The 18,291-nt window shown below is 30.4% G+C and overlaps 1 protein-coding gene across 1 annotated transcript in view; it reads right to left on the bottom strand.

Annotated features, from left to right (window-relative positions):
* Window positions 1-321: 321 nt before the first annotated feature.
* The window catches only part of LOC118184920 (uncharacterized), a 28,262-nt gene continuing 10,292 nt past the window's right edge, over window positions 322-18,291 (bottom strand). Inside the window, exons 3-7 of the mRNA XM_085812110.1 lie at window positions 13,676-13,813; window positions 8,912-8,995; window positions 8,778-8,827; window positions 4,822-4,960; window positions 322-611 (exon numbers count right to left, since the gene is read on the bottom strand). Of these exons, the coding sequence (XP_085668236.1) occupies window positions 516-611; window positions 4,822-4,960; window positions 8,778-8,827; window positions 8,912-8,995; window positions 13,676-13,813 (507 nt within the window). The 3' untranslated portion in view covers window positions 322-515. The remainder of the gene's footprint in view (window positions 612-4,821; window positions 4,961-8,777; window positions 8,828-8,911; window positions 8,996-13,675; window positions 13,814-18,291) is intronic.

The following is an 18,291-nucleotide window of genomic DNA, read 5'->3' as shown; positions in this document are numbered from 1 at the left end:
GCATTATGAGTGCAGAGCATCCTTGTATATGCCGAGAACTAGATAAAGAGTCTCAGAAACGTGGGGAAATAAGCAAACTATATTGGAATGCCAGAGCTTTCATGAACTTCTTCTAAAGACAACATCTCTTATGTTCCTTTCCTTGTTGTTTAAATTTTTAACTTTTTACTTTTGTTCCCATGTTCATTTATTCTGATTCTTACTTTATAAATGTTTGTTCTTTTTTATTATTTTTCATTGTTCTTGTGTGACACTTGAGCTGTTTCACATGTTTGGATTGATCTTTCTAATAAAGCCATATGTAACAACATAAACAGATGATTAAACTGCAAACAACAAAAATTATTATTTATTTTAAAAATATTACACTTTTATTTTATAATTAGAAAATTTTCCAGTTAGATTTAAATTACAATTAAAAACAACAGATACAAGTAGAAAATAATTTAAAAAAAAAGTAAATTACATACAACAGTAAAATCTTTCTCTCCTTTTTACATTTACGCATCATGGTATTATAAATATACATGATTAGAGGTGTTAGTTCGTAATATTTTTTGGTGTTCCCTATGCTTTTTCTCATGCCATTTCAATATTTCAATTATGAGATCCTGAGAAATAAATTACAAAAACTTATATTAGAAAATCAATATCTAGACAAAAGATAAATATTGCTAAAATTTGCAATAAACATTTGAATGCATTATCATCATATTTTGTATCGTTTTTTGCTGCATTTTGCAGCATAATTTTGTGTAACTGAATCTGTGGCCATGTTTTTTGTAAACAAGTTAGATGCCACCTGATGTGATCACGGTTAATATTATCATTCACTGAAGTCCTACCCATTTGTATACAAGAACATGGGAAATATACCGCCTGTCGTGATAAATGATTTGATTAGTTAGAATAAAATTTTTAAACTGAAGGTATCAAATAAGTTTAAAATGCATTAAAAGAATTACTAAGTTACAGAGGAATACTGCTAAGTGATGGATTGAGTTGCCAAGCAGCTTGGTTTCGATTTTAAACATTTAAAGCTTGGCACAATAAACAAAATTTTCAATAACTATGGATTTTCAGGGGATCACACACAAGTCCTTCTTCTTAAGGAGGACTGCAGAATAAAAAGAAATTCTTTAAAAACACATATACAGTCAAAAGTCGTTAATTCGGACACCCATAATCCGGACCTCAAAGCTAAAAACTTTCTGCGCATGTGCCGCGTTGACGCATGCGCATAAGCGTTTTTAAGCGTGCGCGTAAGACCTTTACGACTGCGCATTTGCGTGTGCACAAGCGCAGAATACGTTTTCACTGCGCGTTTAATGTATAATGGACGGTATAAGCTAAAATTATCTAATTGTCTATTTCAGTTAATGTTGATGATTGCATTGTTCCTTAATCTTCGAATTGGATCCGGCTTATTATTTTTTGCAGACTGTAAGAGCAATTTTATAAAAGTAAGCTTGAACTTTCGATTATGTCAAATAGAATTTACGATTCTAGAGCTGCCAAAGGATCTACAAAGCAAAAGCCTGTTTCGATGTGCATCAAACAAAAAGTGGAATTGCTGTATAAAATGGATAAAGGCATATCCTTTGTTTCCTAACCATTCCGAAATCTGTTTATCAATTTCACGCTGCTCTGCCGGGGGGGGGGGGGGGGGGTACGTGGCGGCGCGCAATGAACTGGAAGTTGATCTGTCAACACTATCGTTATCTTCAGGGCAGATGTTTTTATTTTATTCGGCTTATAATTCCTTATTAAATGTAGTATTTCATCTCAATGTACTATGTCTTTGATATGATTTAAATCAAATTCCTGGTCATTATAAATATCACGAATACAAATCAAATAGTTTTCTGGTTGCAATTTTCTAATTTCGGCTATGCATAATGTATGCTTTACGCATGCGCGCGTTGAAAGAAATGTTTAATAAAGTAAACAAATAAGTTTTAAGCTTTTTTTTTTTTTTTTTTTTTTTTTTTGTAAATTTTGATACCCTTTAGATCATAATTGTTCTTTATTTCATAAATTACGGTTTCATATTTTTAATTTTAGAATTTCTGCATGCCATCTTACCAGATTTAAACTGATGATCTATAATCTGGAAAAATCGATAATCCGGAATCACCGAAGTCCCGACGAGTCCGGATTAAAGACTTTTGACTGTACCAGAGTTTTTAATTAATATCTTGGCTGATTAAAGTCGTACGAAGATGGGAATAGTTGAAATGGCTTCCCACGAATTTTTGGAACTGGAATAATAATGTATTTAATGTTTGGCAATGCTATTTCTATTCCATCGTAAAACGTAGAAATTTTTTATTAACAAACTCTTGGATTTGAAAGTGAGCAGTGGCAACACTTCTCGAAATAAAGCAGATTTTTATCTACAGCGCACAAGACTGTTGTCACTCGGAAAAATGAGGACAAAAATTAGCGTTTTCGGAGTTTTAATTAATATCTCTGATTTAAGCTTTTTTTTTTTTTTTTTTTTTTTTTTTGAAAGTTTGGTGATGATAACTATAGTAGTGAGAGTTAATTACGAACAAACACACAGACATTCTTCTTTTTATGTATACAGTAGTTAAATTCCACTGCTATTTTGCAGTTCTGCAGTGTGTTTTCTCATCGCTTGATGATATCAAAAAAGCCATGGGGAAAAAAAAAAAAAAAAGTTATCACATTGAGTGGCACCTGCTGTACATTTTTTTGGAGAAGTATAAAATAGTAAGCTTTGTGATTCTGAATCCAACAACGTTTAAATTGCAAAAATAGATAAAAAAGAATTTAAAATATTTCCAGAAACTCTCCTAATGGATTTTGGTGATATTTTTTTCGCCAAGTTGATACCATTCAGCAGTTTCTTGCCAAAACTTTTTGGAAAATGCTATTTTGAAACTCCAGGAGTGGTTTTTCTGGAAGCTTGCAGGAAGCAAAGAAAACCTCGCTAAACAACTATGTTTGAGCCAGAGGAGTCACTTTTAGCTATCACTTACTTCAGAGTGCTACTCAAATAGTTAACTGAATACATTGCATTATCACTGAAATTGCTAATTTGCAATACTTCTCATGTGTTGTGGAGGATTTACTGTACCTCTACTCCTTGAGATATTTATAACTGTTATTGATGGTACATAGTGTTATTAATTGCAACAAACTGCCAATTTCTTAATGTACATGTAGAGCATTTGTGCAAAAAAAGCTTGATGAATATGTAGATCACAGTATACACTAAATTAACAGTTTGTACTTAAGATGTGATGCTTGTTTGAAACTCGAAGTACTGTATGCAACTGAAATGCAAAATTACGAATGACTTCAGTTACTTTTTCGTTGTTGGGCCTTCCATTCTAGACAGTATCCCCACCAAATTTCAACTAACTTAATTTCTGTGACTCTCTAATTTAGATAGGGTTCCCGCAGAACTTCAGCTTTTAGCTTCCCTGACTTTCTAGCCTAGATGGGATTCCCAGAAAAATTCAGATTTTAACTTCCCACACTTTTCATTCTAGACAGCTGTCCAAAAAATGCAGATTTTGACTTTCCATTCAAGACAGAGTTCTCACTAAAATTCTGCTTTTAAAGTCCCTGACTGTCTTTTAAGCAACAGTTCTCACTGAAATTCAGCTTTTAATTTCTCGGACCTTTCAATCAAATATTCCCACCAAAATTCAGTTTTTAATTTTCCTGACTCTTTGACATTCTGAACAAGAATTCATACTGAAATTCAGTTTTAATTTTGTTTACTTTTATTTCAGTACAGGGTTCCCAATGAAGTCCAGCTTTTAATTTCCCTGAATGTTCATGGCCAAATTGAACAATTTCTTGGACTAATTACGATGAATTAGGCATCAAATTAAGTATGCATAATTGACTAATTTTATGCATTTATGGCACAATACAACTAAAAATAGCATAAAAATCTAATTTCTTTTAATTGCAATAGTGAGGCAAATAAAAGTAATACATGATGCGTCCATAAAACTTTCTATGCAACATTTATTTTAACAGCAGTTGGCTGCATATTTCAAGTTAAAAAAGTATTTTAAATGACACGTATATTCATGTTTTGGTGTTTTTAAATTTTAAAATAAATTTTGTGAAAACTATGAGTCTAAATTGTATTAATTTCTAATGTTGTATCTATATAAATGTTTTTACTTATTCTCAAAACATAAAACACAAAAAAGTTGATTGCTGTTGGACAAAAACTGACCAAGATTTATTTTTGGTATATTTGCTATGGGAAAAACTTTTTCACATAATTTATGTAAATTTTAAATGTTAAAAAGGCATTCATAATATTTACATATATACAGTTTTTACTTTTGCATTAAAAACATTTTTCCTAATTAAAATTCTGTGAAAGTACTTATTTATATTTACTTTATGTACACTGTAAGTTTCTTGTTGCATTTATAATGAATTAGTAAAATTACATTTCTGTTTCGAAGAATATTTTTTTCTCATTCTTGAATGTTATCAAAATAGCTGAGGACAAAAATGTGATCACATTAAGTGGCACCTACTGTACTTCCAATTACAAAAAGATGGTAACTGATGCAAATACTTACATATTTTTTTTTTTTTTTTTGTTAATTCAACCCATCAGTTTTTCAAAAATTACAAAATTTCATTTTTTGTATGGTCTTTCATAGAAAAGAGAAGACTTTGCAAAAAGTAAGTGAGAAATATAAATTAAATTCTTAAAAAAATATTTATAATAATGTTAAAAACTGATAGAAAATGCAGAAATATAAAAAAAAATTTGTAGAGATTTAGGGAATATAAATGAAAATATATATGCATCACCTTCTTCCTCCATTTTTCTTTCATTTCCTCTTTTGCCTTTTTATGAGCTTCATTAATCATTGTCTGCAAATTAAATGATACCTTTTCTTTCTGAAGAAGACGGGAACTTTTTTCTCTAGGAGGAGGTGGAGGAACTGGCCTAGAATAGATATTAAATTAGTAATCCCTTAAAAATAATTACTATATATTTCTGTCTAAAAAGTAAAACATTTTAGCAGATTTTTTTTTTCCTTCTAAAATTTAAGTCAGGTTATATACCAGTTAAAAATTATTTATACATAATTTGATTATAAAAACCATAGTGCATGTTAAGTGTAAATAATATTATTTTACTTAATTTTAACTCTTGCAAAAATATTTTATAGAGGCCAACAGATCTATATAGAAATTCCTGTAAAACTTTAAATGTTGATCTGAAAATCCTCACAAAAATTTGATAAAATCTTCTTACAATGGTATTATATAAAAATCTATGAAGTTTGCAAATGTTAATCAAAGCAAATTTTCAGTTTCTGATGTACTCTGATGATGGGACATAGGCAGCAAAAATAAACTTTCTATTCATAAGTATTGAATCATTTTTAATGGAAATTTTCCCCTTTTTTACTCTGACTTCAGAATTTTTAGTTTTTTGAAGCATGCTCCTTACAGAATACAAGAATTAAACCCCATAAAAGTGTAAAATGAACTTAAATCATAAAATTAATTAAAATATTAAATTTAAGTTCCCAAAACTCACACTTTTAATTATTGCATTCATACTGCAGATAAGAGATATCATTTATTAATTTTTTAAAATAAATTTATGCATTATTTAAGAGGAAAATATTTTTTGAACTCAAAACGATATTACAAATTTTTATTTTAGAAAAAAAGTCATCTGTACGAAAAGTTTTTAGCCTCCCTTCATGCCAACGATCATTTCATTAAATTTAAGATAAAAAAAATTCCATTCCAAAAGGAAAATTCTGCTGATTTTATAATGCTTTAAATACTCAAAAACTTCTGTCAGAGCTTTTATAGTATTAAAAAAAGGGGGGGGGGAGAGAGTTTCTTAGAATGATGTCCCAATTTTCTATAAACTAGATCTGATATTTTTAGTAGAATTCTTTTAGTTGATTTTATACACATTATATAATATTTTTCATGTGGGATCTTGAGAAACTCTGCATGAATTTTTACAGTGCATAAATCTCTATAGGATATCTACAGATAAATATGTAGGAGTTATATCTACAATTTTATAGGATTCGATAGTTCGATGGAAGGTCTCTGATCTAGAATACAGAAAACTAGGCCATAATTCTAAAGGAATTTAACACTGGATTTTTTAATAGAATTCCACAAGAAATATTCTTAAGGGAATGAATACAGGTTAATAAATTTCTAAATACACTTTTTTTAAAATTCTATGGTAATTATGTGAAGTATTTATTAGAGACAAGTTTGTGTAAATGTTATCAACCTTCCCCTGCACAGCTGATGTCATTATTATCTATGTTATAGGTAGTATCATCAACAGATCCACCCATAGTATTGCTTAGCAAAAGTTACAGTTTTTAGTTAAAAAGTGGCAGAACATGCCATACTTTTAGTACAGGTATCTTTCTCTTGAGAGGAGAAATGAAGAATTGTATTTTACTTGTAAAAGCCACATGGAGAAAAATCTCATGACTACTTGAGTATGGTTATGATGTTAAGAACCAGAGGTAAAATTAGCCAAAGTGCCAAATAATGCAGATGCCCAAAAGTTAAGAGAATCGTCACCTCATCACTTAGTAAGAACTGAATTAACTGAATGAGAAATATATCTGTAATGAAATTCGAGGAAATAGCTTTAAATGAAAGGCAGGAAAAATGCATATAATTTAATATTCCGTAGAAGGAAGTCATGTGGTGTACACATCAGGTTTTTTGGTTATGGTAAACTTCACAACAGTCAATTTAACGCAATTTAAAGTTAATTTTGGATTTATTATTCTTTAATGCCATACATGCATGACAACATCAGCAGGTATTAACATGGACCTCAAGCTTTCTATACTCCATTCAATGCATTAAATATTAAAAGAGTAACTGATACTTTTTACTTTGCCAGCAGGTCATGGAATGCACTATGCTGTGATCTCAAAACAGGTTCCTGGAATTTGCAATTTCTGTTAGAGAATCCATTAGTGATGCCCATGAAGCAATGAATAATTAAAAATTAAATAACATGAAATATATGTAAAATGAAAGTTAAATATATACTTATTATACACATATAGTCAGTCGTATCACAATAAATTACACATGCACCTTGAAATTAGTGACAGAGCAGAGAAAAAACATTGTTTTTAAAATGAAACAAGCATTTCAATACAGTAGATTACATGATAATCTCTAATTCAGAATCGAATGATCATACTATAAGGCATTTTCTTCCTCCTTTCTGCATGCCTTTGTGGTATAACTGGAAGCATGCTCCACATGAATTCAGGAGGTCCCAGAGTTCAAATCACTCTGGTGAGAGCATTGCAGATTTCTTGCTTTCCAAAATTAAAAAAAAAAAAAAAAAAAAAAAAAAAAAAATTTAAAAAAGACTTTACAAGTTGTGCCCAAACTAAAAGTTGCTGGATGATAATTTGTCACCACTAAGATTTGGCAACTGTGTCACCTCATTCCCAACCTTCCTTTAAAAGGTAAATTATACAGTCAAAAGTCGTTAATCCGGACTCGTCGGGACTTCGGCGATTCCGGATTATCGATTTTTCCGGATTATAGATCATCAGTTTAAATTTCGTAAGATGGCATGCAGAAATTCTAAAATTAAAAATATGAAACCGTAATTTATGAAATAAAGAACAATTATGATCTAAAGGGTATCAAAATTTACAAAAAAAAAAAAAAAAAAAAAAAAAAAAAAAAAAAAAAAAGAGCTTAAAACTTATTTGTTTACTTTATTAAACATTTCTTTCAATGTAAGTTGCTTCATTTTATGTGATAATACTTTCTCTTTAATTCTATAAACATACATAACTTCTTGTTCAGTTACAAAGTCCCGCAGTTCAAGTCCCGTTAATTGCTGTGCCGAGAATACCGACTAACTTGTCAATCGAAATTTTTTCGTTTTCACTAACCTCTCTGTCACATTCTTCATATCTTTATCCATTTTTTGTAGCAATTCCACTTTTTGCTTGTTGGACATCGAAACATACTTTCGTTTTGTAGATCCTTTGGAAGTTCCAGCATCGGAAATTCTATTTGACATAATCGAAAGTTCAAGTTTACTTTTATAAAATTGCTCTTACAGTCTGCAAAACATAATAAGCGCGATCCAATTCGAAGATTAAGCAACAACGCAATCATTAACATTAACTGAAATAGATAATTAGATAATTTTAGCTTACACCGTCCGTTATACGTTAAACGCGCAGGCGAAAACGTATTCTGCACTTGCGCACACGCATATGTGCAGTAGTCAAGGTCTTACGCGCACGCGTAAAACGCCTGTGCCAACGCGGCGCATGCGCAGAAAGTTTTTAGCTTTGAGGTCCGGATTATAGATCATTCTGGATTATGGTGTCCGAATTAACGACTTTTGACTGTATAAGGTATTTTCTCCCTCCTTTCTACATGCTTTTGTGGTATAATTGTTAGCATGCTCAATGTGTATTTGGAAGGTCCATAGTTCGAACCACGGTGAAGGCATTGCATATTTTTCAAGTTCTAGCATAGAACAACCTAATGAACCTAGAATCATCTAATAAGTAAACGATCAATCATTCAACATTTATTTCAGCACATAAATGCATAAATGAAAGATTAAACAAAACAAACATTTTTCAGAAAATATACATTTACTGAATTTAATTTCAAGCTAACTTCAAAAACAAAATAGCAGGATAAAACATTTTTACATTTAAATTTTACTCTGACGGTATATGCTTCATATTACACATAAATGAATTACCAACCTATGAACCCTTTTGGGTTTCTTGATGAGTTCCAGAAAATCCTGTTTTGCCTATGGAAGGAAAAGGGTTGTTGAGTTTCTGATTCATTTATTGATTATGAATTATCTGATTATAATAATGTCTAGATAGCATACCTCATCTAATTTCAGCGACTTTAAAAACATCAGCCTCTCTTCTATGTTCTTTTGAATTTTCTTTTGATATTCAGTCATTGATGTCTGGGAAAAAAAAAGTATAAAGAACATTTATTACTTTGCTACTTAATTCACTAGAAAGACATTATCACAGAATATATATATTAATTTTAAAGAGTCCCACCAGGATAATTTGAAAACTGCACTTACTGCTTTTAAATAGTTTACTTTGTTAATCAATAACAGACTGATTAAATTTAAAATAAAAATTCAATATTTTACATTTTACTAAATGGCAACACACTGGGATGTGGAAGTTTTTTTTTTCCCCCTAGTTTTTTTATGCCAGATTCTGAATATTTTAAAAATATTCGCATAATGCCACTCTTTTTCAATGCTTTCAGAGAACAAGCTCTCCTAAATTTGAAAATGAATTCACCCAGGAATTCATTTTCAAATAGTAAAGTAAGGGAAACTTAGTAAGACTTAGTAAACTTAGTAAAACTTACTTAGTAAGGGAAAAAGAAAATTGTGCGGTGTAACAGCAATGATATCATATTCTTTGGAAGATGTTACTATTGCCTACTATGTGTAATTTAATTGTATGTAATTTGGAATATATAAATTGAATATAGGTATAAACAGAAATTTTAACCTTTTTTTAACAAGAATTGGAGCTTTGTGATATTATTCCAGCTCGATTGTAAACATTATTCTTCGGCATCATTTATAACTTTATTTATTTGCTTCTAATTATTTTTACTAATTTGATAGTTACAGTGTTTTTTAACATTTATTTAATTTACATAACCAAATAACAAAATGCTATTAGCATTTTGCAGTTTACTGGGAACACGAGAAATTCCTCTTTTTTCTGCTTCTAACACTACTGTTGTATTAACCATGATTTTGAGTTCACTGTGGACATCGTTTCTAGTACGACTCAGGTAAATGGAAAATGTGTGTATGTCTTACAGGAATCATACTATTTATACAGATGGTTCTAAAATGAATAAGAGAGTTGGCAGTTTGTTTTGTAATTTTTCAGAACTTATTGTATTCACGAATTAAACCGTCAACCAGGAAACCATCACCAAGAAGCTCGATTTAACGCCAATTATAGAAAAACATGATGTGACAAAGTATACCATCTGCACTAGATGCAACCCGATTGTTAGATTAATTCTCAGTAAGAAACTTTTCATGTTTATGAACATCATACACAAAGCATGTATCTCCCCTTGTATAAGACATTTTCATGTCATGCAGCTTGATTTTGGAACATAAAAATTGGAATTCTTTGGAAGATGTTTCTATTGACTACAATGTGTAATTTAATTGTATGTAATTTGGAATATATAAATAGAATATAGGTATAAACAGAAATTTTAACCTATTTTTTAATAAGAATTGGAACTTTGTGACATTATTCCAGCTCGATTGTAAACATTATTCTTCGGCATCATTTATAACTTTATTTATTTGCTTCTAATTATTTTTATTAAAAAAGGAGGGGGAGAATTATTTGATTGACAAGTTGGTTTTTATTAGCCTGCTGGATTAAAATTTAATAGGAAAAAATATTATCTAAAGTCATTGAAATCAACATTTATTCAGCATACAATTTGTCATCACTATCAGAACTCACATCCATTAGCTGAACCTCATCCGTGTACCCCCTTAAGTACACAATAAGGTGCAGTTTCCTCAAATGCACTGTATCACTTCATCCTTATTGTAGACGTCTTGCCCTAAATGGATTCTTTTGTGGTTTCTTATCTTTAGGTTAAAGATGACTTAGTATACACTCAGGAGAAGCTCCTTTGTTAGGAAGGAATTTCAGACTTCTTAAAAAAAAAAAAAAAATTATTTAAGAAACAGGTGAGCATTATTCTAAGTATTAACATGCAAGCCACCATCAACATTCTTTCACTCTTAGTTTCATTAGCTATTTCCGTCGTATCAGGCACACTATGTTTTTACAGAAAAACTGCATCTTATACACCAGGAAATATGGTAAATTAACTGCTATTGCCGTTTTTCATTAAATTTAGATTTTTTAAGTAGAGCTGCAAAATTCTATTTGTAGTTGCACTCCGATTCATTTACAGCTGGCCAAGAGAATTAATATCTGTTGAATGGGGAAAAAAGAACAGCTGTATATGGCTGACAAAATAACAATAGATTGAAACAATCATTTGAAAACAAATGTTTTTCATTAAATTTAGATTTTTTAAGTAGAGCTGCAGAATTCCATTTGTAGTTGCACTCCGATTCATTTACAGCTGGCCAAGAGAATTAATATCTGTTGAATGGGGAAAAAAGAACAGCTGTATATGGCTGACAAAATAACAATAGATTGAAACAATCAACTGTGAGAAGTCCGGACCCATAACACTCTATACAGAGCTTTTGTTAAATGCAGAGGACCTAACAAGATAGTAAAAATCAATTACAGTCTTTTTACAAAGTGGAAAAGTAAAGTGGGTCCAATACTTTTGCAACAGTCACCATTTGATGGATTATACAGAGACTGATGAATATTTTACTGCAAAAGTTGCACATAAAAGCATGCCTTGGAATTCCACAGGAACCAATAGCACAACTTTGGTGGGATTTCCACCAACTTTTGTAATTCACTGATAGGCAATTTTCATAGTTGACAGGATAATATGCAAGTACCAAAAATATAAGTGCGACAAGTAATTGCAGATTAAGTGATAATGCTTGTTTTCTGTGTTTCATAAAAATTCAAAAAGCTCTAGAATAGTTAAGTTGTTATGCTTGCGATGAAGTACATATTTACTCTGATAGAATATTTTGCAAGCATTATTGTTCCAAAAGAGTTGTACAAAGATTGTTTATTCCACCCACTGTTTGTTACTGCAGAAAATTAATTGGACGTCATTGGATTAGAAGAAACATGGGAAAATTATCTTACAAATCAGCAGATTCACGACCTAAAAAACCAACCGAAAGAGATATGATAGATATTGTAGTTTATCAAAATCATTTCAAAAATTGCATATATTTTTATTACACATTTCAAAATTACATATACTAAATAATTAAAATAAGTAGCACATTTTTGTAACTAAGATTATTTTAAATTGATTTTGTCCATAAGAACAGGTTTTCATAAAAATCAATTTTAAGAGTAACAATGCAAAAACAAAATGTCTGAAGATAAATCTTAACTGTATTATGACTTATTTTATAGAATACAAATGTACAATATATATATATATATATATATTGACAAAAATATTCGATATTTATACAAACTACACTAGAAATTGAGTTTAATATGGTAGATTTCAAAACAAGATTCCAGGAAAAATCCTATTGGCCAGTTTCAGTTTTTTATAGAGCAACAAACAGCACATTATCCGTGAAGCCCCCTCCTTTTTTTTTTTTTTTTTTATAGAATTAGGCGGTATCTTGCTTGCAAACTGACAAGCTGTCAGTCACGAAAGTTTGAGAGTAGAACTAGGTTTTCTAGAAGTAGCACATGTTCTAAAGTTCAAAATAGTTGCATTATTCATCATAATCACAGATAATGCAATACCTCTGAAACTCTCTCACGTTATATGATTTTTGGAAATTTTCTACGAACACTTAAAAAAAAATTACATATTGGAGCTAGTTTATCGAATTTTTTCCTGCTTGGTGGACTTGTGAATCATCAAAATGAAGGCATCTCAATAAAAAATTTAAACGTTTTGATGACATAGTTGTATGGAATATTTCAATTCCAGTGCCGTCTATTGCCCAGAGATCTCCTACATATACATGGGATGATTTTTGCAAACCAATGAGATACAGCAATCCAATAAATGCTTTAATTTCAGCCTCATTAGTCTCTTCAGAAAAGTTCTCTTTAATCGAACCAATAAAAATATTAGTACATTGCACTAGTTTTTTTTTTTTTTTTTTTAATCAAATCAGAAGATAAAAGTAAATTCCAAGCTTCCAGAGGAGAAGTGACATTTTTTGAAAAGCATGTGTTTTCAGAGAGTTTTAAAATTATATTTTTAGCAGAAACTCTAACATTTCCATGAAATTTCATTTTACTCCATTTTGCTATATTATACTTTCCTATAAAATAGCCACTTTCACATTTGAATCAGAAAGATCGCTCTTTAAATCAGATGCTATTTCAGTCGAAGATTCGTGTTCACTGTAAATCTCATCATCCTCATTTTCATTATCAGAAAATTCATTACTTTACTCAAAACTTTCTTCACCTGAAGAAACAGTATCAAGTAAATTTCTCAAATGTCCCATTTCTTCATCATAACTTCAAAAATGCGCCATAATGAGAGAATGATTTCAATGCATTTAGCAGCACTCAGAATTGTAACAGAAATGCTCGTGCTGGGTGTGACATACTCTGTAGTGGTGATTTCGAGATATATATTGTTAGAACTCTTTTCCCTATTCTTCCCTTTCTTTCCTTCCAAGGTTATGACCTTGGGGGCAGCTACAAGAAGAATCATCCATTTAAAAAAAAAAAAAAAAAAAAAAAATTGGAGAAAAACAGCGAAAAAATGGAGGGGGTGGGTATGACGTATTCAGCGTGATCAAACCCAGGTTAAATGACAGAGAGGAAAAATTCAGCACCATCTAAAAAATCTGCCAAAGATAATGAATGAGCCAAGCATTTGTAAACAGACATACTTGAGTAATACCTTACTTTTCTACACCATTTTAAGCTAAGATTAAAGTAAGGAAAATTAATCAGCTTAATTAACAGATACTCACCTCAGGGATTTCTTTCTTCTTCTTTAGTATTTTCTTATGTTTTACATTCACAGAGGAATTCGAGTTTTCACTGGATGGTTGATATTCACTATCAGATTCCTTTTCTTCATCAGATTTGGTTTCTCGATAATTAATTTCCTAAGGAATATTAACCACATATTATAGCGATGTTTTTCACTTATCTGTGCAGCTGAATCCATAAAGTAAATAATTATAAAAGGCAAGGAACATACATGTATAATGAAAAAAAAGAAGGGGGGCAGTTCTATATCTTCCATTCTACTGGGCCGACTGATGAAAATCAACTTGCGTTTTTCATGTCTCGAAAGTGCGACTTAGGATATGTATTAGATTTATATATACATTGTTCTAAAATAGGTATTTTAACACATAATCGGACTTTTTTTAAATGACATGCCAATTCTTTTCCATATTTCGATTCTATGAATTAAATTATGTCAAACTCCAAGTTTTGTGAAATTCGCACAAGTAGTTTTTATAAATTAGCTCTCAAAGTTTTAGCTTCTCAGTGTTAATCGAATATGATACATGTTTGTTAATATCTTTTTTTATTATACTTATTTTATTTTCCCTTTCATACTTCAAAATTTAGGTTCATTTTTTAAAAAATTACATAATTTCTTATGATTTATTTTTAAAATTTGTATTTTTAAATAATTTTTATAAATTCTTGATGAACAGAATTGAATTTTGCAAAAATGCAAGCACTTCAAAGAAGATAAGTCATATCTGCTACAAGCCATGCATATTATAAACAATGCATAAGTTAATAATAATATCATAATCATCACAGACTCTTAAAATCAGTTAACTGTTTTTGAAAATGTGACTTTTATGTAGAAGAAGCCTGAGAGAAATTGCAAGTTATATTTAATGTTTGAGACATCAAATGTGGGAAGTTATGAAGAATTTTTATCATAGGTGTTATGAAGAATTTTTATCATAGGTGTCACTTCCCAAAAATTTGGAATCAATGTATGCAAAAATTGACAACAACAACAACAAAAAAAAAAAAAAAAAAAAAAAAAAAAAAAGAGAGAGAGAGAGAGAGAGAAGAGGGGTACGCCAATGTCGATCAAATCTAGAAAAGCACTGCAGTTTCGAGAAAAAACTCTTGAACCAAAAGGTGCTGATCGAAAAAAGCTACTAGCAGTTTTATAAAATTGACAGTATAAATGAAAAATTTTTATTAATAGAAAACAAGTAGAGAGAAAATACAGTTTTGTAAGAGATAAAATTTCATCAATAATATTATCATAAAAATATTTTTTATAAAAATTAAAAAATGAATTTTAGAATTACATAAAAAGTTTAGTATAATTATTATTTTAGGATTAATTAATGAATTAGTTGTTAGCTATTATTTTACTTGAAAAGTTTAAAACTGATATCGAGATTTCCAATACACAAATCACGTTTATTAAAGTCGCTTAATAAACTGAAATATGTTTGGAACAGAAGTTATTTTAATAAGTGGCGGGCACTATATTTATTATCTTTAAACCACTTTTACACACAGTAGCAATACGAGATGAAGTTAAATCCTGTTCAAGTATAAATACTTCATTATGTTAGAAGCGTTCAATGAAGTCAGAAGACTTCACTTTGTGCTTGAGTATTTCCTCTACATATTTTTGGCATTTAGATTCTTAATAATTTCACAAACTCTGCCTATACCTTTTATGACATAAAATCCTACATCATGACACTAACAGGACATTCCATGGACAGCGTAATGTAATCAGGATACGAAACTTCTCTTTATAATACTTTATGGTAGTGACTATCACCTAACAAACAGTGAGATTTTAGGCCCCATCACTGCAAATAAAAGTGTCCCATCATTTCACTGTCTACTTAACATATGTTTTAACCCGGTTTAAACTTCCCATCATTTGTATAAGAACTAAATATGGCTTGTATTGTAGAGTTTTAGAATTCAAACTAAATTTGTATAGTACACACCAAACAGTCATTGAAGACTACAATGCATTGTGCCATTTCTTAAGTTCATTTTTTGACATCACCTAAAAATAGTGTGTTATTTCAATTATCATCACTTGGCATCATGCACTTTTTTTCTAATTTTACCAGTCTCGTTTTGCAGTGACAGACTGTACTTACCCTTATGAAAAACTTCATACAGGCTGATAGTACAAGGTAAAAATTCCTGTAGAATTTTATAGGTGATTCTCTATTGAAATAATTCTCTATAAAATTCTATAGAAATTTTATAAAGATTGCAGAGAACAGAATTCTCCAAAAATGTTGCTTTACAAAATCATATAAACATTTTTATAAAGCTTTATATAATGTCTATTATATAAAGAAGAAGAATAGTCTATAGAATAGAATAGAAGAATATATATTATATATTATATAAGTCTGCAAATTTTTCAAACCATAACCAAAGCGATTTTCAGTTTCTGACATAGTACATGGTATACAGAAAAGCAAATAAGTACAAAGTCCGTAATCAAGAATCGTCGGGACTTCGGCGATTCCGGATTAGGGGTTTTTCCGGATTATAGATCATCAATTTAAATCTGGTAAGATGGCACGCAGAAATTATACAATTAAAAATATGAAACCGTAATTTATGAAATGAAATAAAGAGCAATTATGATCTAAAGGGTATCAAACTTTACCCCCCCCAAAAAAAAGCTTACTATTTATTTGCTTACTTTATTTTTCTATCAAAAGCGCGCATGGGTAAATGCTTTATGCGCATTAAACGTGCAAGCGAAGTGGATGCGCGCATTATAAATGCACATGCATAAGTTTGTGGCTTTGAGGTACGGATTATAGATCATTCCGGATAATGGACTTTGTATTGTATAAACATTTTTATTCATAAGTGCTGACTCATTTTGGAATAAACAGCATGTTTCAGGTAAAATTTCAGGTGCATTTGAACAAAATGGATTTCTAATCCAATTTTCGTTTTCATAATCTTCTGGAAAGTACACGTTGAAATTATTTATGAATGAAAAACAATGATTTTTAATGTCGGATGCTAGTTCTTTTATTTTCAAATTATTTTCGCTTAGATAACTTTCTAAAAGTGGTAAAAAACTTCAAATATTGTTGCACTCTATGAGTTTATGGATTTTTAGTGATTGATGAAGGATCACAACACAATTTATTAGCCAGTATTACTCAGATCAGTCCCTAAAAACATGTTTACAGTCTTCAAAAAACTGCAATAAACACTCTCAAACAATCAGCAAGAAAGCCTGCAGGGTATAATGGTGAAGAAAGCTTCATGGCAAAACACTAAATACAAGCTCCCAACTCAGTCGATCGCTCTCGGATTTCAAAACACTCAAGATACTCTTCACGATAAACTGACGATACACTGCTACTCCGCATACAGACAGGGTTCATGTAGCTTTTGACCTGCTTTCGAGAACATTCTGTGGTAAACTGGTAAGAATTTCTTCTAGAATGTTCTCCCTCCATCTATGGCATATCGCCGGAGTTCAAAAAGACGATGTAAAACTTTGCCTCTGGATAACCCCATTACTTCGGAATATAGCAAAAGCGTTTCATGTTCACTGCCTATTTCTTGGCATAAAATCGTAAATATGCTTGAATTTAAAGTTCGGTTTTTAATTATATTAACAATTTTCACAGCTTGATTCAAAATGATTTTCAGGTTTTCGGAGATTGTTTTGGCTACTAAAAAAAAAAAAAAAAAAAAAAAAATTAGCGATTAATGGAGCAGCAAGTAAATTTAGTTTCTGGTGTGACTTTCTTTATTTGAGAAATAATGCTGGAATGTATTCGTGTTAAAGCACGTCGTCCATCACTGCTTACGGCTATTCACTTATTCCAAGGAAAATCGTTCTCACACATAAAATTGTCAATTACATTGAAAATTTCATTCGCAGTTTCTCTATCATGAAGAGATTAGCAAAATAAATACTCTTTGGCAATTTGTTTATCTTCTTCGAAACGTATGTAAACTAATACTTGTACAAAGTTCGTTACATCAGTACATTCATCCAAGTGCAATGTTGGTGGATGAATGGTTATGAACATGGATGCTAGATATCTGGCGACTTCTACTCAGGTGGCTGTGTCAATACCTAAGTACCCTTTTTTATATTTGTTAGAAATCTAATATTATTCAGAAAATCTGAAAAGATAGTGACACATTTGGTTTTATATAAAAATGTTTAGAACTGTAAATCCAGATTTGCATCACATAACTAAATATTTGGCTAAACAGATATATATATATATATATATGAATTTAACAAATATTCTATTCATATAAAGCTAATATAAATTAAAAAAATTATTATATACAGTCAAAAATCGTTAATTCGGACACCCATAATCGGGAATGATCTATAATCCGGACCTTAAAGCTACAAACTTTCTGCGCTTGCGTTGCGTTGATGCATTCGCACAGGCGTTTACGCGTGCGCATAAGACCTTTACGGCACGTTTAATGTATAACGGACAGTATAAGCTAAGCTAAAATTATCTAATTCAGTTAATGTTGCAGATTTCATTGTTCCTTAATCTTCAGGTTGGATCCGGCTTATTATTTTTTGCAGACTTTTAGAGTAATTTTATAAAAGTAA

This window comes from Stegodyphus dumicola, chromosome 2 (genome assembly GCF_044657685.1).
Source record: "Stegodyphus dumicola isolate Sdum_Otavi_A_Nest chromosome 2, ASM4465768v1".
NCBI lineage: Eukaryota > Metazoa > Arthropoda > Arachnida > Araneae > Eresidae > Stegodyphus > Stegodyphus dumicola.
Note: the sequence above shows the minus strand (reverse complement) of the source record. Positions and strands in the feature narration are given on the sequence as shown.